Below are 25,137 nucleotides of genomic sequence, written 5' to 3' on the forward strand. Positions count from 1 at the left end.
GAAGGAACCAAACCTCAAAACTCAAACACAGAGAGAAAGGAGGAAGAGAGAGAGCGAGAGAGCCGCCCCCACAAACCCTAACCCTAATCCCTCTTTTTCAGTTTGAGGTGACCATTCAACACTTTTGTTTCTGAAGGAGGCCACAATAGCTCCCTCTAGAAATTTTCCCAGTTTTTTTAATCGAAAATTTCGAGATCGAAGCAGGTTGTGAATGGTGGAAATCTTAAGCATCAGTAATTTCATGCGCTCGATTGCACAATCGAGGGCGAGCGCTGCTATTCTCCCTGTCTCCGCCGCTTCAGCTTTCTCTTTCGGCTCCTGCAAGGAAGGCTGGTACTACCGCTGCCTCGGCGTCGACCCGTGAATCCTAAATCCCGGCTCGACACCTGTTGCGTTGCGATATCGCCCCAATTGGATAGACTTAATTTTGTTCTCCTCTTTCTCGATTTCGATTGATTCGTTTTCATATACTCTTTCTGTTGATATCAAATAACCTTCTTTGGGAAAGGGGGAATCAGTGAGTTCTTTTATAGCATTGGATTTGGATCTCGGTCTTCAATCTTGAGTTTTGAAGATGTTGCTATACAAGCAGAAGAAGAGCCAGGCTGCCGCCAAGGGCAACAGGTTCCTGATCAGCATCACTGTGCTGGGCAGTGCCGGCCCGATCCGATTCGTTGTCAACGAGGAGGCTCTTGTGGCTGCGGTTATTGATACCGCCTTGAAATCCTATGCTCGTGAAGGCCGCCTCCCGATTCTCGGCTCTGATCTCAATGAGTTCATGCTCTACTGTCCAACTGCCGGACCTGATGGTAATGACTCCATAACTCTTTCTCACTTTTTCGAATTTTGTCCTGTTTTTGATTGATGTGTTGAGTAAATGTTAGTAATTTGAAAGCATTGCATCTTAGTTGTAGGACTAATTCTGATTGTGTATGTGAATTTTGATTGCTTGCAGCTCTGAGTCCATGGGACACAATTGGATCGCAAGGATCTCGGAACTTTATGCTATGCAAGAAGCCTCAGCCTGTGAAAATGGTCGACGCTGAGATTCCGGCTGCTACAATTTCTCGCAAGGGGAGTGGGAGCTGGAAGGCATGGATCAACAAGTCCCTCAACCTCAAAATCTCTTCCCATTAAGCTAAATCTCTGAGTTAATGGGCTAGGTGATTGTTCTTCTATGGTTTTTGTTTTGCATTCGCGTCCCTTCATTAGTTATAGAGTCAGTCAGGAATGTGTCCTCGACTGTACTCACTTTTGGAGTTTTGTTTTCGAATAAATGAGTTATCTGGTGTGTTTGTTCTTTTTCTCTATGAAATAATATCTTTCAGTTATTTTCCCTGGAATGTTTCTAGTGATGATTGAAACATGAATTGATACTCTAAACTATTCCATTTGTTTATTCTTCAAGGATCAAACCAAAGCGAGTGACAATTTTTAGCAGTTCGGCAGTGTTGATTTGTTTGCTCCAACTTGAAATTTATGAGGTTTGTTCACCTACAGAAACAGTTTTCAGAGTTTTACAAGTTCTCCCACCTGTTCTATAGTACTAAATTATGTATGCCTTTACATTAGTCGTCACTTGCAGTGTGCCATATACTGATTTAGCGCTCACGTTATAGTTTCAACCGTCTGGAACACTATATGCTGGGTTATTGAGCTGTAAGGTGTTATATTACTCCTCATACGAGCAGTGTGTCTCATATTGAACCTTTGCTTATGTCTGCCATGAGGACCATGTCATTATATTTAGAGATGGGCTCTCCTAATCAACCTCTGGTTGGCACTTCTCTTCTAGGCAGCCTGGCACAGATAGCAACTTTGGGATACATATGTATAGCCGTGAACTGTCCGATTGTTTAACAAGTTAAAATTCAAGACGATCGGACTGTTTACGGTTTGAGATCGGACGGTTTATGACTTGATGTATGCTATACACATATGTATAGTAGAAAAGTCCACATATCTCAATCAACTGGATCTAGTCTAATACTTAATGTCAGTGACATGATGTGCGCATGTGCCTACATATATCTACTTTGTTGGTCACATCCAAACCCAAATAATGAAGCGTTTTTTTGCTCAAACGTTGATGTAGTTCGTTATGAAGAGCAAACATGCATCTATTTCTGAGAGCGAGAGCATACATATTCATGCTGCTTTCCCTTTCGTATGGTCTAAAAGCCATGTTACTCGTATCTTTTGGGAATTCTGGGTCCATCAGCCCTCTGTCCTCCACTGCTCTGCCATTTTTGACCAAACCTTTCTCAATTTTATTTTAGTAATTATGCTCACGCTTTATTCTCAACCTATGATTCTCATGCTGATCGAGAAGCATTGTTGAGTATTGAATTAAGGGTGAGAACTGAGAAGACATAATTCTACGAATTATCTGTTACTTTCAACTTCAATTTCATTATACTATACAGGATTACATTGTCCGCAACTCCCTTTAAAGTTTGACATGGGCACCTCAAACCTCCCTCCGAGAATCCTTTAACATCAATTACTATAGAGCATTCTACAAGCTCATTAACTCTGTTTAGTATACTATCAAACAGTTATTTAGGTATGTCAATATGACCTATATAGGTCACAGTTCAGTATGCACAATTTTTTCTGTGCTGGGATCTGCATGTTCAACTTCTGCAGGCTGTTTGATGACTATCATATCTTTGTCATGAGAGTTCAGACAATCTGCTGATGGATGCACAACTCCAGTCCCGAAGCCTTCGGCAGAGTTGCAATATGTCTCCACTGTGCCATCTTTCTTCTCCAAGTTGACGTTACTGAGGACTAGGTTGCTGCATGGAACTGTGTCACTGCAGGCAAACTTCATCGCATTCTTACTCGTTGTAGTTCCTGAGACGTTCCAATACATGATTTGGCTGATTTGCACAGCTGATGTCTACAATGTCAAGAAGAAGAAACATAACTCGCAAGTTAACATATATTTATTGGATTACTTTGATTACCATTTTCTGAAACACTTCAAAAATCAAAATGGAGGAGACAAAATGATGAAGTCTTAAGAGCATTACCTGATTTTGACAAGCTTTGGGGGAGTCACAGTAGAACTGATCTATGATTATGGGGTTCGCTACATCTTCCATCCTTACATTTTGGAAACGGACTCCACGAACATAACCAGAACCTCCCTATACAAAGGGCACCCCAAAGTGAAAAAAGGGAAGGGCAAGGAAAATAAGGAAAACTGTTCATTGTAACATCACTGTCAATATCCTCATAAGAAAAAAAGATCATTGTAATAGTAGATTAAAAACCTGCCAAGTCTTGATGCGGAGGCCATTGGTAGTCCCCCTGAGGAATGCTGTATCCAAGACCACTTTTGTGACTACGGCGCTGGAATTGTCCTTCCCTAGACTTCCAATGCTGGCAGCCAAAATTTATACCAACAAATAAAATGAAAACAAAATTAGAGTTCCAATTACTTGTCACCTTTGGGCCGTCATAGGGCTCCTTTATAACGTACAACCAAAGTAGAGAGTACCTGACTCCATGTCCTGGTCCACAAAGGATTCTCTTCATCTTAATATTTGATGTAGCATTGACAATTGAGATGCAGTCATCTCCTGCATATCATATTCAGAATCAACATCAAATAAAATGGATCAGTGCTTTCAGTTTTGTTATGGGCGCCATGTGGTTGTGCACCTTTCAAGTTAAAGCATTCGTGGGCATTATTCAAAGTTAATACTCATATCCCTAGCTTAACTTTGAAACCTCTTCTTTCGGTTATTTGCATGTTTGCATATCCTGTCTTGCAAGGGTGCTTTTTATATATTCCGAATAGCCATTTATTTTCATTCCATTTCCTCATTTTCAGCTATAAAAATGAGATAAGAAATAATGATTCACCTGTTCCAATTTTGCAGTCTTGAAGAATCACATTAGTGGATGCAGTTATATGGATTCCATCAGTGTTAGGACTGTCTCCTGGAGATGAGACTTGGACTGCATAAACTCGTACAGAATCACTTTGAGAGATGGCGAAATTCATTTGTTGGCTGTTCTGGATGGTGAGCCCTTTTACCTTTATAGCTGAGCTTCTATCAATAGTAAATGCCTGCAATAAGGACGTCAACTTCATTATAGGCATTGAACCTGGATTCCTGATCCCTGAATGAATCCTGTTTTGAAAGTATGGTTATAAGTTTGTGACTTCAGTTCAAGTTACTTACTGTTGGAGCACCCCTGCAAGGCTGTAGAAATTCGGAAGACAGACAAAAAATTAGAAGTTAGCATTGTTTTTTGAAATTTGAAGTGCTTGGATCTGAATAGAAACTATGAACTTCCAAAAATTTACATTTGTCTTATTCTTTTTGCAGGATGAAGCCCACCATTTACTGCCTGATCCATCAATAACTCCATGACCTTGGAAAAGTACTCCCTTCAGTTTATAGAAATCAAGCCATGTTCGTGGAAATTTGGGATCCCAGTTATCAGGATCATCTGGTGCTACTATTGTTCCCTCAATCTGTTGTACCACAGGTTCACAGTCAGTATGATATTATCATCGATGGTAACAACACAATGTGCATCACAAGTGCTATGTATTGTTCAAAACAGATCTACAGAGGGTAAATGTTAACTGATACATGCAAATTGTATACGACATTACCTGGATGACTAAGCTATCTGCGCATGGCCCTTCAAATCTTGTTGCATTTACTAGATAGCGGCGCCCTTGGGGTACCAGGAAAACAGCTTTTGTTGTATTGCATGCAATATCCCAAGCTTTTACAAAAGCCTAATATCAATGGCATTTCAGAAGAATATGTCAACAATCACTGTGATAAAAACTATTTAATGTAGAGAATTTATTTTGCAGTCTAAATTGGCAAGTTTTCCATCAAACTACTGCTGAATGTTGATTACAACATATTTAATAAGATTCTATCGGTTAATGGAATCAAAAACCACTTTGCAATGCGGAGCCTTTAAATACATTAACTGAATGAACTGCGTTGCAAATGACACGAAATGTAAAACTAACAATTCATATAACATCCTCACCTGAGTATCATCAGAAACTCCATCTCCAATAGCACCAAAGCTATCCACATTAACAAGAACCTTGCTACCACGTTCGCTTGTCCATGACGGGATTTCAAAGACATCCACCTCATCGTCTTCTTCTATGTCAAAGTTTTCAAGCTCATCAAGCGTGCCAATGTCATCATAGATCATGTTTCCTGCAACTCCATGAACTGCTATCAGCATACCAAGAAAAGAAATCACAAAGAATCTATTCATGTTTGTTGTATCTTTGCTGTATTACAAGATTGATTTGATTTGTATAATGAACAATGGGTTATAATTTATATCTGTAGATTAGTACGAGAAATGAAGATGTTTGTGGGATATATGGCTTGGCTTGGAAGTACATGAAGATGTAACATTTTCTACAATCCCACACTTTAAGCAAGGGAAAATATTTGTTCTTTGCTTTACTCTTAAATCAGCACACAAAAATCCACCACTCATAGTGTTGTGCAATCTGAATCTCTTCCTGGCATCTATTTTAAGAAAAGGAAAAGAAAAAATGCATCTACAAGATAATACGTCCTGGTAAAAATAGTAACTTCGTAATCAAAACAAAATCCAAAACAGTATACCATTGAAAAGACAAAATCCAGACCAGTTTCTTTCAAAGGGAAAGAAAATGTCAACGGATTAGTTAGATCAAAGAGGACGACAAAGGTACAAATCTTTCAAATGTACATGCACACCTAACACTTTACCCATCAATGAAGCAAACCAACAACAGCAGTAATAATAACAATTATATTCAGAAGATGTTAAACCTGAGGCACCGGGGTCGATCAACAATTTGGTGAGCTGGTTCCATCAGTTCAAGAAGCTAATGGTGACTGTGGCTGTATACCTCAACCAGGCTGTGACCTATGTCCCTTGTTACTTGCTGTGCTATTGCAAATTCTCGGATTTGCATTGCGGTGTCAAACTCGCGGATTTCAGAATAAAAGTTTGAAGCTTGCAATAATATTGCAGGGTCCTCTCCCTCAAGCTTCAACAAAGTTTTTACTGTCCGCCTTCCTACTGTTTCATTCTTGTGTACCATACAACTTCTCAACAATGAGCTCCACATCACACAGTCGCCTTCTCCGGGTGCCTGTTGTAGCAGCTCTTCAGCTTCCTCCAGCAAACCTGCCCGGCCTAAAAGATCAACCATGCAAGAATAATGCTTTCGGTCCGGGGAAACCCCATATAGTATTTCCATTGAATTGAAGAGCAATTTTGCTTCTTCAACCAGACCTGAATGGCTGCACCCACTTAACACGCACAGCACTGTCACTTTATCAGGTTTCAAACCCTTCTCCACCATATCTTGAACCAATTGAAGACATTCACTTCCCATTCCATTTCGGGCATATCCATGGATAATTGATGTAAAACAGATGACATTTGGTGAAGGGAGTTCATCAAAAACCTGGCGGGAAAGCTTAACATGACCACATCTCCCATATGCTTCGATTAGTGAACATGAAACTGCAATATCAGATTCAAAACCTGATTTCACTGCACAACAGTGCAGCAATCTGCAGCTGCCTAAACTTGCCAATACAGATAATGATAAGGCTTTCAGGGTTGTAGAAAGAGTAACTTCATCAAAACCAATTCCCTCATCAACTATCAAACCAAACATCTCCACAACATCCTCAATAACACCACAGTGCAACAACGATGTCATTAATGAATTGCAACTCTCCAAATTGTGTTCATGACCATCTTCATACATGCACACTGAACTCTCAATGTCGCCGCATTTCCCATACATATCTATCAGAGCAGATTGAACATGAAAACTCGCACCATGATCAAAACCTGACCTCACAACATAAGAATGTATCTGCTTCCCAAGTTGAATATTCCGAGTCCTACTAGCCAAATTCAAAAACCCAACAAACGAACGAATGGACGGCCTCTTCCCCCAAAACTGCATCCTAGCAAATAACTCAAGAGCATCAAGCAGCAAACCATTTTCAGTATAGACCCAAATAATTGAATTCCAAGAAATCACATCCTGCACTCGAATCACTTCAAATGCTTCTCTTGCATCAATCAAACTCCCACAAGCAGAGTACAAATCCACCAGAGCATTGTCCACAAACACATTCGACCCCAACCATCCCTCCTTCACAACATGACAATGCAGCTGCTTTCCTTCATCCAAAAGCTTCCCATTACTACACGCACGAATCCAATAACAATAACTAAGCCCATTCGGAACCACACCATCCAACTTCATCCTACAATACATCCCAAACAACTCCCCCACTCGACCCAGCTCACAAAACCCCCTCAACATCAAATTCCACACAGCCAAATTTCTCTCCACCAACTCATCAAACACCTTCATAGCCACATTTTCTTGCCCCACACGCAAGTAAAAGTTTAACAGGGAGCTCCCCACATACACATTCAAGCTAAACCCAAGCGACACCGCCCTGCAATGAACTTGAACCCCTTGCACTCCATCACTACAACTCCCCAACACACAAGGAAACGTCGATGCACTCTCCCTAATTCCCTGTGAAACCATATCAGCATATAGCTGAAACGCTTCCTCTCGCTGTCCAACCCGACCGTGCGCTGAAACAAGCAAGTTATAGGTAACAACATCATACTGAGGCATTTCGTCGAACACCTTGAGTGCATTGTTCAAGTCCCCAGATTTCACAAACTGGCCTATCCTCCGGTTGTTGGAGTAAACCTGATCACTGGAATTGGGTTCAAAATAGGAGCCTAAACCCAGTGATGAGGACAGTGATCGAAGACCTCGAATTGACCATGGAGCTCTCCGCGGTAAAATCCACATTTAGGGTTTAGGGTTTAGACCATAAAGGTCTTTGCTTTAGGCCACTCAAGTTCAAAGATTGAAGCTTGAAATATGAAATTGAAAGACCCATAAGGAGAATAAGTAGAGAAACTAGGGGCAAATATTTGCATCACAAGATTGATTTGAAATTTTACTCTCTTTTTTTACATCGAAACATCACCACACCAACAAGCAACAGAGCTTGTAAATATTATTATTACCCTTTTACAGCCAAAATGATATTGACACCATTGATATACATTTAACAGCAGATGGCACGAAACATGAAGATAGAAAGATGGAGCATTGGGACAGTGGCGTCAGCATGTTGCGGCAATGGCATCCAGAAGAGAGGCCACAAACCGCATCTGAGTTTCTTCATCGATTCTTGTAAAGAGGGGAACATGGACAAACAGAGACTTGTGACCCTTTTCTTCTGCAAACCGGAGAGAATGGTAGTAGACGTAATTGCACACAAAGCGTCCTGCATCATCTGATATGGCCGCGTCGAATCCCTTTTTCTTCAAGATCTTAAGGATGGCATCAATCGAACAAGATGTCTACAAGAATCAAATGGTGGAAAAGTTAGCAAAGTGAATATGTTGAGAGAGGTAGTGGGAGGGATTGCAAGAGAATAATACATAAAGGTTTTCCGGATAGTAAGAACACATGCCAAGTCCAAATGATAAGTTTAACGATGTGGACATTATAGTTTCACCAAAAGAATTTCTTAAGACTCAGCAGCAGTTCCACTGACTTGGAGTATTTCAGCCAAAACTCAACTAAACCTCACTGGTTGGATAAAGAAATAACAATAAGGGGCATTTTCATTACAGTTCACATAAACTAGTTTTAAACCTAGCATAATTGAATGGTTGCTTATATAAGGAAAAGCAGCAATCCGGCAAGTCTTTCAGCATTCAGTCAAGTTATATATTAAAGTCTCGATTTCAAAAATATATTAAAGTCCCTCCCTTAGTACTTATCCTGGAAAAGTAACAACATACATAGTTTTTGACTGGGAATAATCATCTACAACAATGATCAACAAACCACAGGATACAAAATTATATAAATTCATATGTTTAACATTAGTATCACAAACACTGTATCAGTACCTCTCTAGCTCGAGAAATTACCCCATCTGCTTCAATTATTGGGAATTGCTGGTAAATAAGAATAAACAATATTGGTTCAACAAAATTAAAGATAATCTCAATGATGGATAAAACAAACAATAGACCATCACAACAGGAAAAGCAACACCCACCTGAGGTTGCCATCCAAACTCATCCGGACAGCGAAAGGTGGCTTCATTTACAGCTTGCCGCTCAATAGCAAATTTCATAGCCCCACTGTTCACCCCCAAGTGAAGCTGAAAAAGCAATGAAAATAACTGTCAGTACAATATGATACCACATACCAACCAACCCTTTTGAAGGTTCTAGCAATTCACACAATCTGAATGTAGCAGCCTCATAATCACAGTTCCAAAATATTTCTTTGAAATGGTTAGTGGCAAGTGAGATATCCATGTTTTAATCTTAACCTTCAGTTAGTAAGGTATGCTATTATTTATATATAAGGCAGCCAAAGCATGCATGAAGAGATACATAATATCCACGGTAAGTTCATTTCTCATAAGTCCAAAGTGAAACCAGTTACTGTGGTAGTCTTGCGAAAGACATTTCTAGAGCAAGTATCCTACACATATGACTAAAAATGATTAAACGAACCGGCAATGAGTTAAAGCTGATCCAAAACGTGCTTGGAGTCACTAACAAAAGTAGGTCTATGATATCATAAGAGATAGAGATATAACTGAACTTAGTGGTCAAAACAATAAGGCTAGTCTAATGGGGCTGCAAATGTGCCAAGCATGTTCTAATCCTAGTCCTTATCAAAAACAGTAAGAGATAATCATTTTTGATTTCTGAAGACGATGTGTACATTTATCTAGACATCAAAAATCCCAAAACAAAAGTCAATTACGACACTGACCCATACAACTTGATCATTGGCATTAGACTCCATTCTCTCAATCCCGGACTCCATGGCCTTGTAGAGAGCAGCACTAGCACCATCTCCAGCAGTCTCGAGAATGGTGCAGCTCCCCAGTGTCAGACCAGAAGACAACCCTCGCTTCTCCACATAGCTACTCAGATTGTTGACAATAACCTCAGTTGGATTCTCAGCCACCCCTTGAAACTTCTTGAACCCACTCACATTAATCACCACGCTCTTTGGCCCTTCTGATCCCATTTCCTCGTTCTGATTCTCCACTTGTATACAGTTCCCAATCTAGCAACAACAACAACACCAAAACAAAAAAGATGCAAACTTTATAAACAAAGATCAAAGTTTTCTTTGGTTTAGTTGAAACCCATCAATCGGGTTCGGATTGTGAGTTGACCCGATTAGTGTTTCGTCACATACACAATGAAACAAACAAGACAAAAGAAAACGAAGCAAAATTGGTGAGATATAAAAGGGTTGAACTGGAGAGGTGGGATTAGAGCAGACCTTGGATTTGAGGACGGAGCTCTCAACAACAACAGGGTGTGGACTTTGGGAATGAGAATGTAGGAGACACCGAGACAGAGAACAAAGCTGAGTAGTTTTGGTTTGGTCTCTCTTTGCGCCTCTCCTCTGGTCACTACTTTGCTGGAAGGAAAGTAATTAAATAGACCATTTCGGTGTCAATTAATTACGAATATGCCATTTATCAAGTATCAATCATCACTTTGATAAAACAAAAAAAAATCATCACATTGTTCATGATTTGTAGTGTAATGTGAATATTGTTTATTTCCTGGAGAAAGGATGACCAGTCAGTCTTATTAATCGAGCATATTGATATCTCTGATGATATTGAGATGCTATATCACATAAAATTATAATCAATTTGTAGTTTTTTTTATGAAGATAATCAATTTGGAGTTTCGAAGTATTTTGTACTTAAATTTTGTTAAAATACTGATAAAGTATGAAATCCACAATATCAAGAGGCAAAATGACACAATAATTCAAAAATAGTGTGTCGCTCAAAAGTCGAAAGTGACTAATCTCTACACAATAAGATCATATTTGATATCATTAACTCAAAAAGATATAGTCAGTTACGTCATTCTTTATCCCAAAGCACACTCACACACAGATACTGCGAATTGTCTACATAAAAAAGAAATGACATCTATTGTAAATCGGACGGGTCAAAAGATATGTTGGTTTATGATGCGAGTGGTTCCGATATCTGTCAAACGAAATTTATAGTATGGTTACTTATTTGAAATGAAAAATAATCATGAATTAGAGACAAAGTGGATTCGAAGAAGAAATGAATCGACGTTGATTTCGGATGGCTGATTAATCACTAGGCTACGTGGCATGGTGACATAGCCCATCAAATCCGAACCGTCGATCTCGGGTCCTGGGGTGTGATATTGAGACGTCGTTGTTTCAACGCAGACCAAAATTTAGGTCTCAGAAATTTGGGAGAATCCAGAAAGAAGAAGAAGAGAGCGAAAAATGGGGAAGACTCCGGTGAAGATGAGGGCGGTGGTGTACGCGCTGTCGCCGTTCCAGCAGAAGGTGATGCCCGGCCTCTGGAAGGACCTTCCGGCCAAGCTCCACCACAAGGTCTCCGAGAACTGGCTCAGCGCCACTCTCCTCCTCGCTCCTCTCATCGCCGTCCGCATGTAAGTCTCCGATTTCGAACTAGGGTTTCCGATTTGTTCAGATTCGTACTTTTCGCTTAGGATTGAAATATGAAGCTGGTAGTGGATCAGGATCTGGATTTGACTTGATATGTGGAGCTTGAATGCTGTGTGTTTTGATTTGCAGGTATGTGGATAATTACCAAGAGAAGGAGAAGCTGGCACACAGGTACTGAATGAAGCTTTGCTAAGTTTTAATGTACTACAAGTCACATTTCGAAGTGTATGAGTTTTTATTGTTATCGAAACCTAAACTCTAGCTCGTCGGATTCGAATTGGTAATAAATTCTGTATGGTTGATATACATTTTTACATACGTGATGAATAGCGAGTGCAGTGCTTGTTGTTGATTTCTCGTTTTGATTGGTTCTGATTAGTTGCTGAATGAGAAATAGAAGATAGAGTGTGGTGTTTATAGTTAGGTTGTGTTTGCGGTAGTTTAGGCCGAACTCTTGATTAGGCCAGCCTGGCATGTTGTCTCGAATGGTTAGAGGAACTTAACCAGCTGTCCAGGTTCCATATTAGGAGCGAGTTGCTGGCTGTGCTGATCATGTTGTTAGCAATGCATGCAAATAGGAACTTGATGTGTGTCAAATTAGGGTCACGCCGATTGAGTTTTTCCTCCTGCAACTGAAGTTCTGAGCAGTCCAATTCGTTGATTAGGAAGTAAAATTCCTTCATTGAATTACAAGGGAATCATAGTTGTAGAGCAATAGTGCGAATCAAGTTAGTTTGAGCCAGCCGTGTGAATGGTCTCAATTATGGAACCTTGTTTGGTCCCAAGTTATACTGCTCTCTTTCCCTTCCTTGTTTTAAGATTGAGCCTCAAGTTAGCTTGATTACAAGTTCTAAGCAAACAAACACAGGGCTGACCCTGTTTCAAGGATACCTGATCTATAACTGGGGATGCTATAGCTTCCTGTACAGTTAATCATGATAGGAATCCTGAGAAAAAAAATAGCCTTTATCCTATGTATAGGACCAAAAATGATATCTCCAATGGTTCTTTTATATCAATCCTTGTACCGGGCTGGTGGCACAGTATGAAGTATAGTGATCTAAGGAAGGCATTCTGCCACCCCGAAGAATCTTGAGAACCACAGATGCTTCAATTTAACAATTAAAGCATAGCCGCAGTAGCATGGGATATGCACCATTCCAACCAAAAGATACCTGCAAAGTACATGATGCATTTTGATGAGTGGTGGCAGAGCTGAATAAGATCATAACAAGTAGTTTCTGTCTTGAAGTCACATTAGAGTGTTACTTTTGAACATGCACTTGATCACAAGTCCAACTATAGAGGCAATCATTCTTTTCAATTATATGTTTGTCGAAGTACTAGTACAATTTGCAGAATTACTGATTGAAGTAGAGGACATACCATAAGGGCGCATATGTGGATGCCAAGCTAGGGAATGGGTAAGGCCTCCTGAAAGGAAGTTATATATAACACTTGGGAGCAATAGTTGAATACTTTTGATGATGCAGAAAGACATGTAACAAGTGCAAATGGATTTTTACCAGAGATCCATACAAGCGTGGATTAAACCCTCAGCATGAAATATGCGATTCAAAACATTGGAAACCGCTGCGAGGAGAAGAGAATTAGAGTTAAGTAAGGTCGACAATCAGGACATTATGAAGAAGAACAAAACCAACCATGCTATTCAAAATTGTGTCACCAAGGAGGAAAACAAAATTGTATACGTGCAAACTGATCATCAACTGCAGTTGACAAGTGAACAGACTCATCAGATACAACATTAGGAATCAAAGCAACTACTCCGTTGAAAGTGCAGTATACTTACATAGTCCAGTTCGTCATAATCGGGGTCCCAAACAAATGGATACAGAAGGCCCCAAAATATAAGATCAGTGACTGAGCACCACAGCACCCCCACACATCTAAACAAAGGGGACAAAATGAAGATTCTGATGACTGAAACACATCTCTACAGAAACTACCAAAAGAATCAGCTGAACCTTACCTGTTAAGAACAACTCATGTGTTACACATCTCTATAGTCACGATTGGATGCTGCGAATGGCTCGACGATCCTGTTAAGAACAACTCATGTGTTACTTAAAATTTCTCCAACAATCGCATTTAGTCGAGTCCCAGAGCTATATGATCAAGATGAACATGAACAAATCAAAACCGATATATCAAGACGTTCAAATGGTCCAAAACTTAAACCCGGTATATATTAAAGGCTTCAAACCTAATTCAACGTAGCAAAACCATGCATTCATAAAGGGTCTTGCAGCTTATTTGGTTGTCATTTGGATTGAATCTGAAGATTTGGTTCATGTTTGATTTGGAATTTGCTCCTTTAGACCAGTATCTGTTTGCCTTTCATATATGTCAAGGTTTAGTTAGAAGAATAATGAGAAACCTGTACCTACAGGATGAGGATAGAGATTTCATATCCTCATTTTGGATTTGCACTGTCTGAACCGACATAATGGTCTTTTATCTCAAGGAAGTCTCTCAGCTTGCCCTTGGAGCTTTACCGTGATTGGATTTGCACGAGTCCAGTGCGCTTGTTCTAAATCTGTTGGTGATTACAAAATAGTTCCACTCAGTTGTTTGATACGTATTTATGTTCTTCCTGGTCACTTAATGTGATCTTCATATTAATCTTTAGCAGTTCTTTACACATTATATTTGTAGGAGTGATATTTGGATATGCTTTACACTATTCTGCTAGTCATAAGCACAGGATTAGCCTTATGTTTTTACCTACTGTATGGCGTTCTAGCCCTCAAGTTTGAACTCGTAGAACTCACTGAATTACAAGGAATCATAGTTGTAGCGCAAAAGTGCTAATCAGGTTAGTTTGAGCCGTGTGAATGGTCTCAATTATGGAACCTTGTTTGGTCCTAAGTTATACTTCTCTCTTTCCCTTCCTTGTTTTAAGATTGAGCCTCAAGTTAGCTTGATTACAAGTTCTAAGCAAACAAACACAGGGCTGACCCTATTTCAAGGATACCTGATCTATAACTGGGGATGCTATAGCTTCCTGTACAGTTAATCATGATAGGAATCCGGAAAAAAATAGCCTTTATCCTATGTATAGGACCAAAAATGATATCACCAATGGTTCTTTTATATCCAGTAGTTGTAACGGGTTGGTGGCACTGTATGAAGTATTGTGATTCAATGAAGGCAATGCATCATCTCTCACCCCTGAAAGGACTTCGGGAAGAATCTTGTGAACCACAAATGCTTCAATTTAACAATTAAAGCATAGCCGCAGTAGCATGGGATATGCACCAGTCCAACCAAAAGATACCTGCAAAGTACAAGATGCGTTTCGGTGAGTTGTGACAGAGCTGAATAAGATCATAACAAGTAGTTTCTTTCTTGGAGTTACTTCATGTCATCTGGAGTCACATTAGAGTGTGCTAGTTTTTAGCAAGCCCTTGATTACAAGTCTTACTATAGAGAGAGTCTCTTTTCATTTTATATGTTTGTCAAAGTACAAGTTAAATTTGCAGAATTACTGATTGAAGTACACGACATACCATAAGGGCGCATATGTGGATGCCAAGCTAAGAAATGGATAAGGCCACCTGAAAGGAAGTTATAAGACTAGTGAGCAATAGTTGAATGCTTTTGATAGTGTAAAAAGACATGTAGCAAGCTCATATGAAATTTTACCAGAGATCCACACAAGCGTGGACTATCCATTGCACAATCACATATGTTATCGTCCACAGCATGAAATATGCGATTCGAAACATTGGAAACCTCTGCAAGGAGAAGAAAATTAGAGTTATGTAACTTGCTAATGTCATTATAATCAATATAATGAATGAAGAAGGAACAAAACTTACCATGCTATTCAAAGCTGTGTCACCAAGAAGGAAAACAAAATTGTATACGTGCAAACTGATCATCAACTGCAATTGACAAGTGAGCAAACTCATCAAATACACCATTAGGAATCAAAAACAACAACTCCATTGAAAGGGCAGTATACTTAGTTGCTTACATAGTCTAGTTCGTCATAATCGGGGTCCCAAACAAATGGATACAAAAGGCCCCAAAATATAAGATCAGTGAGCACCACAGCACCCCCACACATCTAAACAAAGGTGACAAAATGAGGATTCAGATAACTGAAACACATCTCTACAGAAACTGCCTAACTTGTAAAGAATCAAAGCTCAGTTTAACGCACAGAACTGCAGCTGAAACTCACCTGATAAAGGGCTTGAAAGATATAAACGCATACTCCTGCGGGTTTGCGGGAGGAACCTTTTTCATCAGTAAATCTTTTAGACGTGTTGGTTGTGTCTTCGAGGGAGAAACATTCTTCGAAAGTAAATCTTTTAGACGTGTTGGTTGCGTCGGCATTTTCGGCAAGTGCTGGAGCAACAGAAATACTTTGCTCTTCATCATCTCTCACATCATCAGCTGGATCATCACTAACTCTATTGTGGTATTTGTAGCATCCGTAAATGGAAAGTGAAGATCCAACCTGCAAGATGAATTTCAGAACATAAACATATTAACACTTACAAAAAATCATTCCAGTCTCATTCTATCCCACATTACTACAGTAACAATTAGGCCAATGTCAACAGTTCAAGAGCCTCGAGTCGAAAAGCATACCGCGAAATAGATTGTGACCAAACAAAATGTGCACCTGTTGAGCAAAAGAGAAATACAATCAGCATATAAAGACAATGAGCTTCGTATTCTGATCAAAGATGTTATCATCATGTTCAATAAATTTGAAGATACACAGATAGATAGCTTACTGAGTATAGAACAAAAATATCCCAGGTCCATCATCAACATAATTCATAACTATCACGGACAGAAGCACACCGAAAGCAATGATTCTGTACGCAAGAAGCCAAGCAGGATGAATCACTTTGAAAGATGTATTCCAGGCTTCATCCTCATATAAAAACCCTACTGTTTTGCCCTGATGATTTGCTCCTCTTTCCCTTCTGCGGCCCTCATATTTCCATATACAAATTGCTGCTACAATCACAGTAGTCAATACAAATAGTGAACTGAGCAAGAACCTCCGGTTCCACCAATAACTTGGTTCAGTCGTATCCACATCAGAATCAGAATCCATATATAGTCACGATTGAATGCCGCTGATGGCTCGACGATCCTGTCAAGAACAACTCATGTGTTACTTAAAATTTCTCCAATAATTACATTTAGTCGAGTCCCAGGGCTCTATGATCAAAGATTCAGATGAACATGAGCAAACTAAAAACCAATGTATCAAGACGTTCAAATGGTCCAAACTTAAACCCGGTATATAACAAAGTAGAGGCTTTAAAGCTAATTTATCATAGCAAAACCATGCATTCGTAAAAGGTTTTAAGGCAGAAATCACAAATGGAATATTAAGAAGCATTACATTAATCTTCAAGACAAAACCAACAAGCAAAATTATATAATTAAGAGGCATCAAGAACCCAAAACCTTCTCATTTTATCAATAACCCTATTACACAATATTTTCATCAAATGATTAAATACAAGAATGCAAGTAAACCAACATAGCTTAGGAATCACATTTAAAAAGAAGAGAGATCACCTTATTTCAAGCTGGGTTTTAACCTGACGTTAAAATTGTAATGGTAAAAAGATGGACGCTTTGCTTCTTCATTATTCCTACCGTCTCAAATGAATAGTGCCCATCACCCAGCTTTCGTCTGTAAGATCGTCGAGGTTTTAATTTGCAGCTGGAAAAGTTCTTCTTCTTTGAAGAAAACAAAGAAAAAGGAAGAACTTTCCCTCTACGAGTCACAACAAGTCAAAAAAAGATTTGTATTATGGGGTTTTGGTTACAGCTACGTCCCTTATAAACGTCCACCGAAAAAAAATAAGGAAGAAACAGAAAACCAGATAAACCGTTCCACGTGGACTGTAGGAGGAAATATTAACCTCCTGATTACCAAAACAAACACCCTGTTAGTTTACTGGTTTTATTCGTTTATAGTTTTACCGGAAAAAGTCAAAAATTAGTCTAACCAATTTACCCTGACCTCATTACAGTATCGAGTATAAAAGTTATGAACACAGGAGGCTGCATTTGCAGTCTTGCAGACTTCATTTGATTTAATCATGATCGAGTTTCTCTGCTATTACATCAATCGGTAATGACCCCAAGGGGACTGAGTCGCTATCGTATAATGCATCGTCATCGGAATCATCCTCGTATACATAATCGTCATCGTTGTCATCACTGTAGGCTTCTTCGTATTCACTGTAAGGGCCATTTGGAGGAGCATCTTCATACACTTGGATTGCGTTGCTGGTGCCATCTTCGCTTGAGAGGATTAATGCTGGATAGGAGTGCTCTGTGACCTGTGAAATGCCTTCGAATTCCTCGACCTTCTCCAACAAAGCATCAGGATCAAGGTCAAGTTCTTCTAGCAACAATGCTTTTTTAGTTTCAATTGAGCGTCTCCAGAGCGACATCATTTTAGGGCTTGATATCACTGTTTTCGTGTCTGGCTTACTAGAAGCATCGTCATCCTTAACTGAAAAATGCATAATGAAAACATAAATGGAAGTCAGAGCCACCACCATATTTTATGAAATGACTGCATGGTAAGCGAAACCAGTTACTTTTACTCGGGGCTAAAACTTGAGATTACTGAAGCAAAAAGAGGCAGAAATTAGTTGCTAAACTACTTTTACTGATAAACAATGAAATCATTTGCTGACAATTAAAAGTTTGACTAAATTAATTCTCCTCTAAATTTTGTAGTTCTCAAGAGTCCTCTCTAACTTCTAGGACATTCCTTCTATTGTCAGTAGCTCATGGACTTTTCTGCAGGTTGCAATAATATGCCTGCCTCCAAGATCAGAGCTAACCATAGTTTAAGCAGGTACTGACATCTAGTGAACTCTAACATCCTAAGCTTCCCCTGAGCATGGATTGAAATGGACTTCTAAATTATAAGGTATCGCTATCCAGATCGCCAATAAAATGTCTTACACCTCTACTCATCGCCCATTATATATATTATGTTCAAGTTTTACATTTAGCAACCAAAATGATCAATAAGGAAGACTGTAAACTTGATTCTTTTCAAGTCCCTCCCTATTTCACTGCATTACAATCATCCTAACTTTTAATATACATGAATAAATAAGTCTTTTTTTTTTTTTTTTTTTTTTTGGAGAACAGAATAATATAAGCTTCTTAACTTTATATCTTTCAGTTATTCCAAGTTGGTTTCAAATAAATTATTGCATATGCATTGTAAGTTGAAATCATACCTCTTCCTTTTGATGTTATAATATCAACATCAGAATAAACATCAGAATATGCTGAAGGTAATCTGGTCCCCGAGATTGAAACCCAATCTGGTCCCCTCCACATCAATATCTGTTCATCGTCAAAAGAAAGCAGCACACAAGGAACCAATTCCTGTAAACAAGTATACATAAAAAGGATTAGGAAACGAAGAGCATGGTAGTCACTAGTCAGATAGCATCCAGCTAATTTTCAAATACTATCAGACTGGTATGATGCACTGCCATTGACTGTCAATTAAAAGTTTATACAGGATGAAGATTTGTAAGAACATATGATGCACGGACCTTAAGCTTAGCTCCCAACTTTTTGTAATCACTTGCATGCATCCCTTTGCAGTCAATCTTTACTAAAGAACTTCCTTCAAAAGCATGCCTAACATCTCTAACCAAGGTGATGTATACTCCATTTTTGGCTGCAATTTGATAGAAATATAAAATAGTTTCAACAGTTATCTTTCCAAGGTATACCATTTCTGCATGGATATGCACTAATCTTTGTATGTCAAGGTGTTGGCATATGATAATAAGCATTGCAGTAAGTAGAGACATTCACCTAATTTACATATAGGCAATAGTCTTTTCCCTTTCTTTCTCAACTCTTCCGCTTCAGCTTTTGTCAATCCTTCTGGAGCCTCTTGGATCAGTTTAGGATAAACCGGCGCTGCTGGTTTCCACAGCATCAGTGGATACTGCGGACGAGTATTATAGTTATAGTTTCTTCCCCGAAAAAGATACACCACACCACCAACTCGATGAATGATCTTCCCCCCAGTTCTTTCCTGCAATCACAACCACCACATTACTCAAATTTCATCCATACACCTACCAACGCAATCAAATTCGAAACAGAACAATCACAATGCTGAAAACCATTACCTCAATATGGCGGCAAATGTTATCCATATCCACAGTCGGAACACCTTTACATTTAACTCTACAAACTCTGCGTCTCTTCCAATGCGAATGAATCAAATCCAACATGTTATGCGTCAGTCCATCTCTTCCTAAACCCCACAAAAACCCAACACACTCAGCCGAAAACAAAAACGACACAGAAAAAACTAAAACGACACTGAAAAAAGCCGAAACCTCACCGAGATTGACTTGCCGGCTATCGGACATCTGCTCCTGAACGAGCATTTGAACCTCCCATTTCTTCAGCGGCTCGCCGAGAATCTCCTCCCTCGTCTTTCCGGGTTTCGGGCGCTTCCCAAGGTCAAACGGGCCGGGCATTTCGACCCGCTTCACTCCTTTAGTCCCCGGCGCCGGCGGGTTGAACGAGTCAAAGAGCGGCACTTTCCGCTTCATCTTCTTCTCCTTGGCGCTCTTCAGCGGCGCCTTTCCCGTCCACGGCCGCGGCATCTCCGGCGTCGCGAACGGCAAGAACGCCGGCTCGCGGATCGCCAAAGGCTTGGCCTTGGGCGTCTCCGAGTAGCTGTACTGGAACTCGAACGGCGCGCCGGGGAGCTGGTACGACAGGCCGTTCTCGCCGATGACGACGGCGCGGTCGCCGTCGGAGGTGATGACGCCGTCGCGGACGGGCTTGTAGTATTTGGTGCGGCGGTGGAAGTTTTTGAGGGCCGGGTTTGGCGGAGGAGGAGAATTTCGCGCCGTTTTTATCGGAGGCGGGTATTTCGGGATTGGGATCGGGGGAGAAGCTGAGGTGGAGGCTGCGTTGGGGTTTGGGTCGTTTGGTGGTGGGTTTGAAGGGAGAGAGGAGAAGAGGTTGAAGCCTAGTGATGCTATTACCGCCATGATGAAGAAAACCCCAGCAACTTGGAGATAAGGCCTTTCTGGTTTTCCTGTTAGCTTTAGGGGGACGATATTTTGAAAATTTGTACGACGCTAATTTATCCGTCGTTTATCTCAAATTACATGGAGCTACTGTATTTTGAAGCAAGTATTTAGCCTCCCGGCCAGTTAGGGTTCTAATTAAACTCTATTTCATGAAAAATAATACTGATAAGTTCACAAGTGAGAATAAGAAATGTGTTGTAGATTACAGGGCGGCCCTGAGATTTTGGGGCTCAAAGCGAGGGAAAAAAATTAGGACTCTCTGCTAAAAAGTATATTTGTATTTTTCTTCACGTCAAAAGTAAATGTGCACATAACATAACAGTAAACCTTCTAATAACAATGAACTGCTATAAATTTGGTTCTACATTCAAACCTTGTTCCTCATTCAAATCTGGTTCCTCATTCAAACTTGGACTTGCTTCTGCATTCTCATTCTCATTCTCATCGGTAGAAGTTTGTGCTTGTTTAATACTTGACTTTAAATAATTGCGAATAGATCATGCTTGAAGCTTCTTTAATGCCTCTCTTCTTTGCTTCTCTTTTCTTTTTTTAGCCTCAGAAGGATACTTCTTAATTGGAGCCATATGGCACCCTGCAAAACATAAACCTACAAAATTTTAGACATAAACAAAACATGAATAAACAAAGGCATAAACAGAATTTTAGGCATAAACAAAGGCATGAAATCAAACATTCAATGATTCAAATACTTAAACCAAAACCTATCTCACAATCAGTCTTCTGAATTGAAATCAAACTCCTTCTCATTCTCAATTTAAAGTTATCAACTATGAAATTGCAAAAACTATAGAATTAGACTCATTGGAGGAGATGGACAGACTTAACTGACTTTTGTCAAAAAGAAATCAAAGACGTCGAGGGTTGTTGGCTTTCTGCAAGGAAACCTTGATATGAGAAAGTGAGAAAGACGCGTGCGGGCAGTGCGGGTGTGCGGCACTCGATGACTTGATTAAAGAGAAAGAAAGTTGCAGAAGTTGCGTGAGTTTAGATGTATAGCTAGTATGCCATTTATATATGTTTGGGCTTTTTTTTTCTCTTAAATTTGAGGGCCCAAAACATAAGCTTGTTGGGCTTTAATCTATGGCCGGTTCTTGTAGATTATATGTACAACCCAAATTCATGACGACATATGTTTTAGGTTTTTTTTTTTTTTCTATAACTTAATACAATCAAATAAAAAACCTATATAACTGAACAAAGACATCTATTCTTATCACGACTGGTCGAAACAAAAACATCTATGTCTTGATGAATGTTAAGGGAAGACAAATCTTCATATTGAGCAACAAAACATGTAAATTATCTTATAACCAATTTTAGTCACCGAGACACACACTCGATAGCAAGCTTTCGAGTCGTAAGTGTTATCATAGTTTTGAATAAATTTTTAACTAATAAAAAAAATAAAATAAAACAGGAGCCACACGACAATAGAAAATGAGAACGACGATAGTTTGTCCATCGCTTGCTGCGAAATTACCTCCTCACCCCCCTCAAACCCTAGCCGAGACACTATATAATTCTAAAAACCCTCACATCCCCAATCCCTAATTTCACAACCACAGCGCCTCATCTCCTTCAGAGCTGAGTGAGCCGCAACCATGCAGATCTTCGTGAAAACCCTAACGGGGAAGACCATCACCCTCGAGGTGGAGTCCTCCGACACCATCGACAACGTCAAGGCCAAGATCCAGGACAAGGAGGGCATCCCGCCGGACCAGCAGCGCCTCATCTTCGCCGGCAAGCAGCTCGAGGACGGCCGCACCCTCGCCGACTACAACATCCAGAAGGAGTCGACTCTCCACCTCGTGCTCCGCCTCCGCGGTGGCGCTAAGAAGAGGAAGAAGAAGACCTACACCAAGCCTAAGAAGATCAAGCACAAGCATAAGAAGGTCAAGCTCGCTGTGCTCCAGTTTTACAAGGTGGATGACTCTGGAAAGGTCCAGAAGCTCAGGAAGGAGTGCCCTAATGCGGAGTGCGGCGCCGGGACTTTCATGGCCAACCACTTTGACAGGCACTACTGCGGCAAGTGTGGGCTGACCTATGTTTACCAGAAGGCCGGCGGCGATTAGGTTGTTAGTGCTTTATTATGTTATCGTATTCGATTTAAGTTTGGTACTCCGTACTCTGTTATGTTTTGTTTTAATTTCGTGCTTTTATAAGCTCTGGATATTTAGGTATTTTGTTTTTGGATGATATATTTTGATGCTGGGATTATGACAATTTTATCTATTTAAAGTTCTGTTTTGTCTATCTGGTTGTTTGGATTGATTTGCTATATACTGTGATACCTGTTCGTTGTTTGTTGAATCGTTATTGGTTTGTCGAATCGTTATTGGTTTGGTATTGATTTGGTGATGAAAATGAGGTTGGAGTGTGCATATGATTGCTATTTGTAGAGTAGTGATATATATGAATTACGGTTTTTGACAATTGGATGGTCAAACGGGCCAGTTTTGAGGATTGATTTCCGTTTCCCTATCCTTTTTTTCTGTGTGAGGATTTCGATTTGTGTTTCTAAACTTATGCACTGAATTTATTGTTCTGGCTTTGTTGAATGTTTTCTACTGAGAGATTGTTAGGAGATTCTGTCTTGACTTCTCCGATAGTTGATTTAAGGGTAACTTCTCTTTTAGTTGGATTTACAATCTGTCAGTTGAATACAATCACTTGAGCAGAGCAGTGGTTTATAGGGTTCCCTCCTTTCACAAGTAGAAGCTTTTGTGGAGCAGTGTCCATTATAGTTCTCTGTTCTAGCCAAGTCAAGTGTTTTGCCTAATCAAGTGTTTTTCCCGATTGATTTAGTTTTCTTAGTGTCTAAATTTCTTTCCGTCAAGTGTTTTTCTCAACTAATTTAGTTCAGAAGGGCATTTGTTCACAGTTTTTTGTATCTGAAATCCGGGATATGCTTTCATCTGAAACAAATCAAATGTTTTGTTTTTGTTGCATTTGCTGCCCCTTTGCAATATTTTGGGAGTTATTTCAAATTCAAGTTTTCCTCCCTAAGATGGTACTTGTGAAGTTGTGATTGATGTCTTGATACTGCTGTTAGGAAGATAATCATTTTCAAAGATTTTCTTTGGGATGCTCTTGTTTGTTATATTGTTGTTGATGCATACTTGTTGTGTCAGTAAAGCAATTTGATCCATTTGATTTCTATACTTGTGTCTTGGCTTGTATCCAGAGCTAGGTGCCGTGTATGTACATGGTGCTTCCTACTAATGCCAATTAACTTCTTGTGACTTGTAACAGTGATTTGCATCATGTTTTAACCCATGGCTAGATGTTTTAACCTCCAGCTGCAGCGGACAGAAAATTAAGTGAACAACTCGACACTTTTGAATCCGTCACATCCACAGAAGTTCACTTTTTAACCACATATATTCCAAGACTGAAACTGACAGACACAAAGACCAATCAACTACTTATGACTTACAGCAGACTCATTTGCTTGATGTTTCGACTCATGCCCTGTGGTATCCGCCTCCAGCTGCACCTCAGAGTAATGAACATGAAAAATGTAAACACATAATGTTAACACATTTCACAGGTTTACATCCAGAAAACTAAACTTCCTAACAAAAAGTAAGCTCATACCGCGTTTGGACTTTGCAACCACTAATCCCACTAGCTGCAGCATGGGCATACTTTTCAGTCATAGACCGAGCTTTCTGATCAAAAGCTTGTCAATTGTATTTGAACTACAAATCCATAAACACAGACTACAAACTCATTAAGACCAACTGACACACCAAATTCAAAAACCATACATGATCACACACAAATACTCACCCCGCTTCACACATAAGCCCATCATCAGGATTCGGCTCACTCAACAACAAACCAATGCTAGTAAGCACAGTCGAAATGTTCAACGACGGCTGCCACGCTCCGTAATTCAACAAATACATTATAAATCGACACACACCAAATATTGGATACAAGAATCTCACATCTAACAAGTTCACTAACATTTGGAGGGAGATTGAGAATGTCAAGGCAGATCCTGCCACTGGTATCGATATTCGGGTGGTAAATCGGCGTCGCAAATGTCACACTCGGAGGCTGAAACGGATACCTGCAAACCAAAAATTAAGAAAATCCCCAAATTGAGATAAAACCCAAACTGGAAACATAATTAGCTTTTTACCGACCTCTCCGGTGAACAGCTCGCCGGCGTAGACGGTTTCTTCCGGGGTTGAGCCTATATTGGCCGTAGACTTATTTATTTGTTTGTCACTTGTATATAGTAGTACTACACACGCGACTAGGAGTCCCTATCTAACTTGCAATTGGATATCTATCTGTTTCCACCTAGACTTCATAATAACGGGACATGCAGCTTATATATACTGCAGGTATAATTAAGTTCCATTCCTGAACCTCTCACTGTTCTTAGGTTTTCTCAGAGAGAGAGAGAGAGAGAGAGAGAGAGAG

At 39.8% G+C, this 25,137-nt stretch overlaps 8 protein-coding genes across 10 annotated transcripts; 3 read left to right on the top strand and 5 right to left on the bottom strand.

Annotated features, from left to right (window-relative positions):
• On the top strand, positions 1-4,549 carry LOC101305256. 3 transcript variants are annotated; one of them, XM_004297340.1, is made up of 4 exons: positions 1-809; positions 956-1,163; positions 1,409-1,484; positions 1,573-1,623. In XM_004297340.1, exons 1-2 carry the CDS (start codon positions 575-577, stop codon positions 1,135-1,137), a joined length of 417 nt encoding a protein of 138 aa, XP_004297388.1. In that variant the 5' UTR covers positions 1-574; the 3' UTR covers positions 1,138-1,163; positions 1,409-1,484; positions 1,573-1,623. The 3 variants fall into 3 exon arrangements, with proteins under 3 accessions (XP_004297388.1, XP_004297387.1, XP_004297386.1); XM_004297339.1 differs by lacking the exons at positions 1,409-1,484; positions 1,573-1,623 and adding an exon at positions 4,347-4,549; XM_004297338.1 differs by lacking the exon at positions 1,573-1,623 and having other exon boundaries at positions 956-1,473.
• On the bottom strand, positions 2,526-5,284 carry LOC101304958 (probable polygalacturonase At1g80170-like). Its single transcript, XM_004297337.1, has 9 exons — positions 5,035-5,284; positions 4,640-4,768; positions 4,325-4,495; positions 4,200-4,220; positions 3,877-4,084; positions 3,509-3,590; positions 3,282-3,390; positions 3,039-3,155; positions 2,526-2,905 (listed from the first exon to the last, which is right to left on the bottom strand). The coding sequence occupies exons 1-9, from the start codon at positions 5,272-5,274 to the stop codon at positions 2,591-2,593; spliced, it is 1,392 nt and encodes a 463-aa protein (XP_004297385.1). The 5' UTR covers positions 5,275-5,284; the 3' UTR covers positions 2,526-2,590.
• Positions 5,285-5,825: 541 nt separating this feature from the next.
• LOC101295416 (putative pentatricopeptide repeat-containing protein At2g01510-like) lies at positions 5,826-7,858 on the bottom strand. Its single transcript, XM_004298430.1, has one exon. It carries the CDS (start codon positions 7,856-7,858, stop codon positions 5,882-5,884), a length of 1,977 nt encoding a protein of 658 aa, XP_004298478.1. The 3' UTR covers positions 5,826-5,881.
• A 104-nt stretch (positions 7,859-7,962) lies between these two features.
• On the bottom strand, positions 7,963-10,509 carry LOC101305936 (pyrrolidone-carboxylate peptidase-like). The gene is made up of 5 exons (XM_004297341.1): positions 10,382-10,509; positions 9,860-10,159; positions 9,129-9,233; positions 8,977-9,024; positions 7,963-8,418 (listed from the first exon to the last, which is right to left on the bottom strand). Exons 2-5 carry the CDS (start codon positions 10,118-10,120, stop codon positions 8,179-8,181), a joined length of 654 nt encoding a protein of 217 aa, XP_004297389.1. The 5' UTR covers positions 10,121-10,159; positions 10,382-10,509; the 3' UTR covers positions 7,963-8,178.
• Positions 10,510-11,300: 791 nt separating this feature from the next.
• LOC101306227 (cytochrome b-c1 complex subunit 8-like) lies at positions 11,301-11,926 on the top strand. The gene is made up of 2 exons (XM_004297342.1): positions 11,301-11,556; positions 11,702-11,926. The coding sequence occupies exons 1-2, from the start codon at positions 11,387-11,389 to the stop codon at positions 11,748-11,750; spliced, it is 219 nt and encodes a 72-aa protein (XP_004297390.1). The 5' UTR covers positions 11,301-11,386; the 3' UTR covers positions 11,751-11,926.
• Positions 11,927-14,761: 2,835 nt separating this feature from the next.
• Positions 14,762-16,676, bottom strand: LOC101295711. The gene is made up of 8 exons (XM_004298431.1): positions 16,348-16,676; positions 16,199-16,232; positions 15,786-16,064; positions 15,576-15,668; positions 15,418-15,483; positions 15,242-15,333; positions 15,106-15,153; positions 14,762-14,873 (listed from the first exon to the last, which is right to left on the bottom strand). Exons 1-8 carry the CDS (start codon positions 16,674-16,676, stop codon positions 14,762-14,764), a joined length of 1,053 nt encoding a protein of 350 aa, XP_004298479.1.
• A 953-nt stretch (positions 16,677-17,629) lies between these two features.
• On the bottom strand, positions 17,630-20,637 carry LOC101296001 (CRS2-associated factor 2, chloroplastic-like). The gene is made up of 6 exons (XM_004298432.1): positions 19,977-20,637; positions 19,759-19,886; positions 19,436-19,661; positions 19,168-19,295; positions 18,844-18,994; positions 17,630-18,098 (listed from the first exon to the last, which is right to left on the bottom strand). The coding sequence occupies exons 1-6, from the start codon at positions 20,635-20,637 to the stop codon at positions 17,674-17,676; spliced, it is 1,719 nt and encodes a 572-aa protein (XP_004298480.1). The 3' UTR covers positions 17,630-17,673.
• A 1,605-nt stretch (positions 20,638-22,242) lies between these two features.
• LOC101306518 (ubiquitin-40S ribosomal protein S27a-like) lies at positions 22,243-23,165 on the top strand. Its single transcript, XM_004297343.1, has one exon. The coding sequence runs from the start codon at positions 22,302-22,304 to the stop codon at positions 22,770-22,772; it is 471 nt and encodes a 156-aa protein (XP_004297391.1). The 5' UTR covers positions 22,243-22,301; the 3' UTR covers positions 22,773-23,165.
• Positions 23,166-25,137: the final 1,972 nt, after the last annotated feature.

Source organism: Fragaria vesca, linkage group LG4, assembly GCF_000184155.1.
Source record: "Fragaria vesca subsp. vesca linkage group LG4, FraVesHawaii_1.0, whole genome shotgun sequence".
Classification (NCBI taxonomy): domain Eukaryota; kingdom Viridiplantae; phylum Streptophyta; class Magnoliopsida; order Rosales; family Rosaceae; genus Fragaria; species Fragaria vesca.

What these genes read in the sequence shown, in the direction of transcription:
- LOC101306518 (XM_004297343.1), top strand. Translation starts at nt 22,302, where the DNA reads ATGCAGATCTTCGTGAAAACCCTAACGGGGAAGACCATCACCCTCGAG.
- LOC101296001 (XM_004298432.1), bottom strand. Translation starts at nt 20,637, where the DNA reads ATGGCGGTAATAGCATCACTAGGCTTCAACCTCTTCTCCTCTCTCCCT. An exon ending in ATTGCCTATATGTAAATTAG is followed by an intron (nt 19,296 to 19,435) that starts GTGAATGTCTCT and finishes ATCAAATTGCAG; the next exon opens with CCAAAAATGGAGTATACATC. An exon ending in TATAACATCAAAAGGAAGAG is followed by an intron (nt 18,099 to 18,843) that starts GTATGATTTCAA and finishes TGCATTTTTCAG; the next exon opens with TTAAGGATGACGATGCTTCT.
- LOC101295711 (XM_004298431.1), bottom strand. Translation starts at nt 16,676, where the DNA reads ATGGATTCTGATTCTGATGTGGATACGACTGAACCAAGTTATTGGTGG. An exon ending in ACACAGCTTTGAATAGCATG is followed by an intron (nt 15,334 to 15,417) that starts GTAAGTTTTGTT and finishes TTCTCCTTGCAG; the next exon opens with AGGTTTCCAATGTTTCGAAT. An exon ending in CACGCTTGTGTGGATCTCTG is followed by an intron (nt 15,154 to 15,241) that starts GTAAAATTTCAT and finishes ACTTCCTTTCAG; the next exon opens with GTGGCCTTATCCATTTCTTA.
- LOC101304958 (XM_004297337.1), bottom strand. Translation starts at nt 5,274, where the DNA reads ATGAATAGATTCTTTGTGATTTCTTTTCTTGGTATGCTGATAGCAGTT. An exon ending in AGACTGCAAAATTGGAACAG is followed by an intron (nt 3,591 to 3,876) that starts GTGAATCATTAT and finishes TATGATATGCAG; the next exon opens with GAGATGACTGCATCTCAATT. An exon ending in CCAAAGCTTGTCAAAATCAG is followed by an intron (nt 2,906 to 3,038) that starts GTAATGCTCTTA and finishes TTGACATTGTAG; the next exon opens with ACATCAGCTGTGCAAATCAG.
- LOC101305936 (XM_004297341.1), bottom strand. Translation starts at nt 10,120, where the DNA reads ATGGGATCAGAAGGGCCAAAGAGCGTGGTGATTAATGTGAGTGGGTTC. An exon ending in AGTTTGGATGGCAACCTCAG is followed by an intron (nt 9,025 to 9,128) that starts GTGGGTGTTGCT and finishes CTTATTTACCAG; the next exon opens with CAATTCCCAATAATTGAAGC. An exon ending in TAATTTCTCGAGCTAGAGAG is followed by an intron (nt 8,419 to 8,976) that starts GTACTGATACAG and finishes TGATTCTTGTAG; the next exon opens with ACATCTTGTTCGATTGATGC.
- LOC101305256 (XM_004297339.1), top strand. Translation starts at nt 575, where the DNA reads ATGTTGCTATACAAGCAGAAGAAGAGCCAGGCTGCCGCCAAGGGCAAC. An exon ending in TCCAACTGCCGGACCTGATG is followed by an intron (nt 810 to 955) that starts GTAATGACTCCA and finishes GATTGCTTGCAG; the next exon opens with CTCTGAGTCCATGGGACACA.
- LOC101306227 (XM_004297342.1), top strand. Translation starts at nt 11,387, where the DNA reads ATGGGGAAGACTCCGGTGAAGATGAGGGCGGTGGTGTACGCGCTGTCG. An exon ending in CCTCTCATCGCCGTCCGCAT is followed by an intron (nt 11,557 to 11,701) that starts GTAAGTCTCCGA and finishes TTTGATTTGCAG; the next exon opens with GTATGTGGATAATTACCAAG.
- LOC101295416 (XM_004298430.1), bottom strand. Translation starts at nt 7,858, where the DNA reads ATGTGGATTTTACCGCGGAGAGCTCCATGGTCAATTCGAGGTCTTCGA.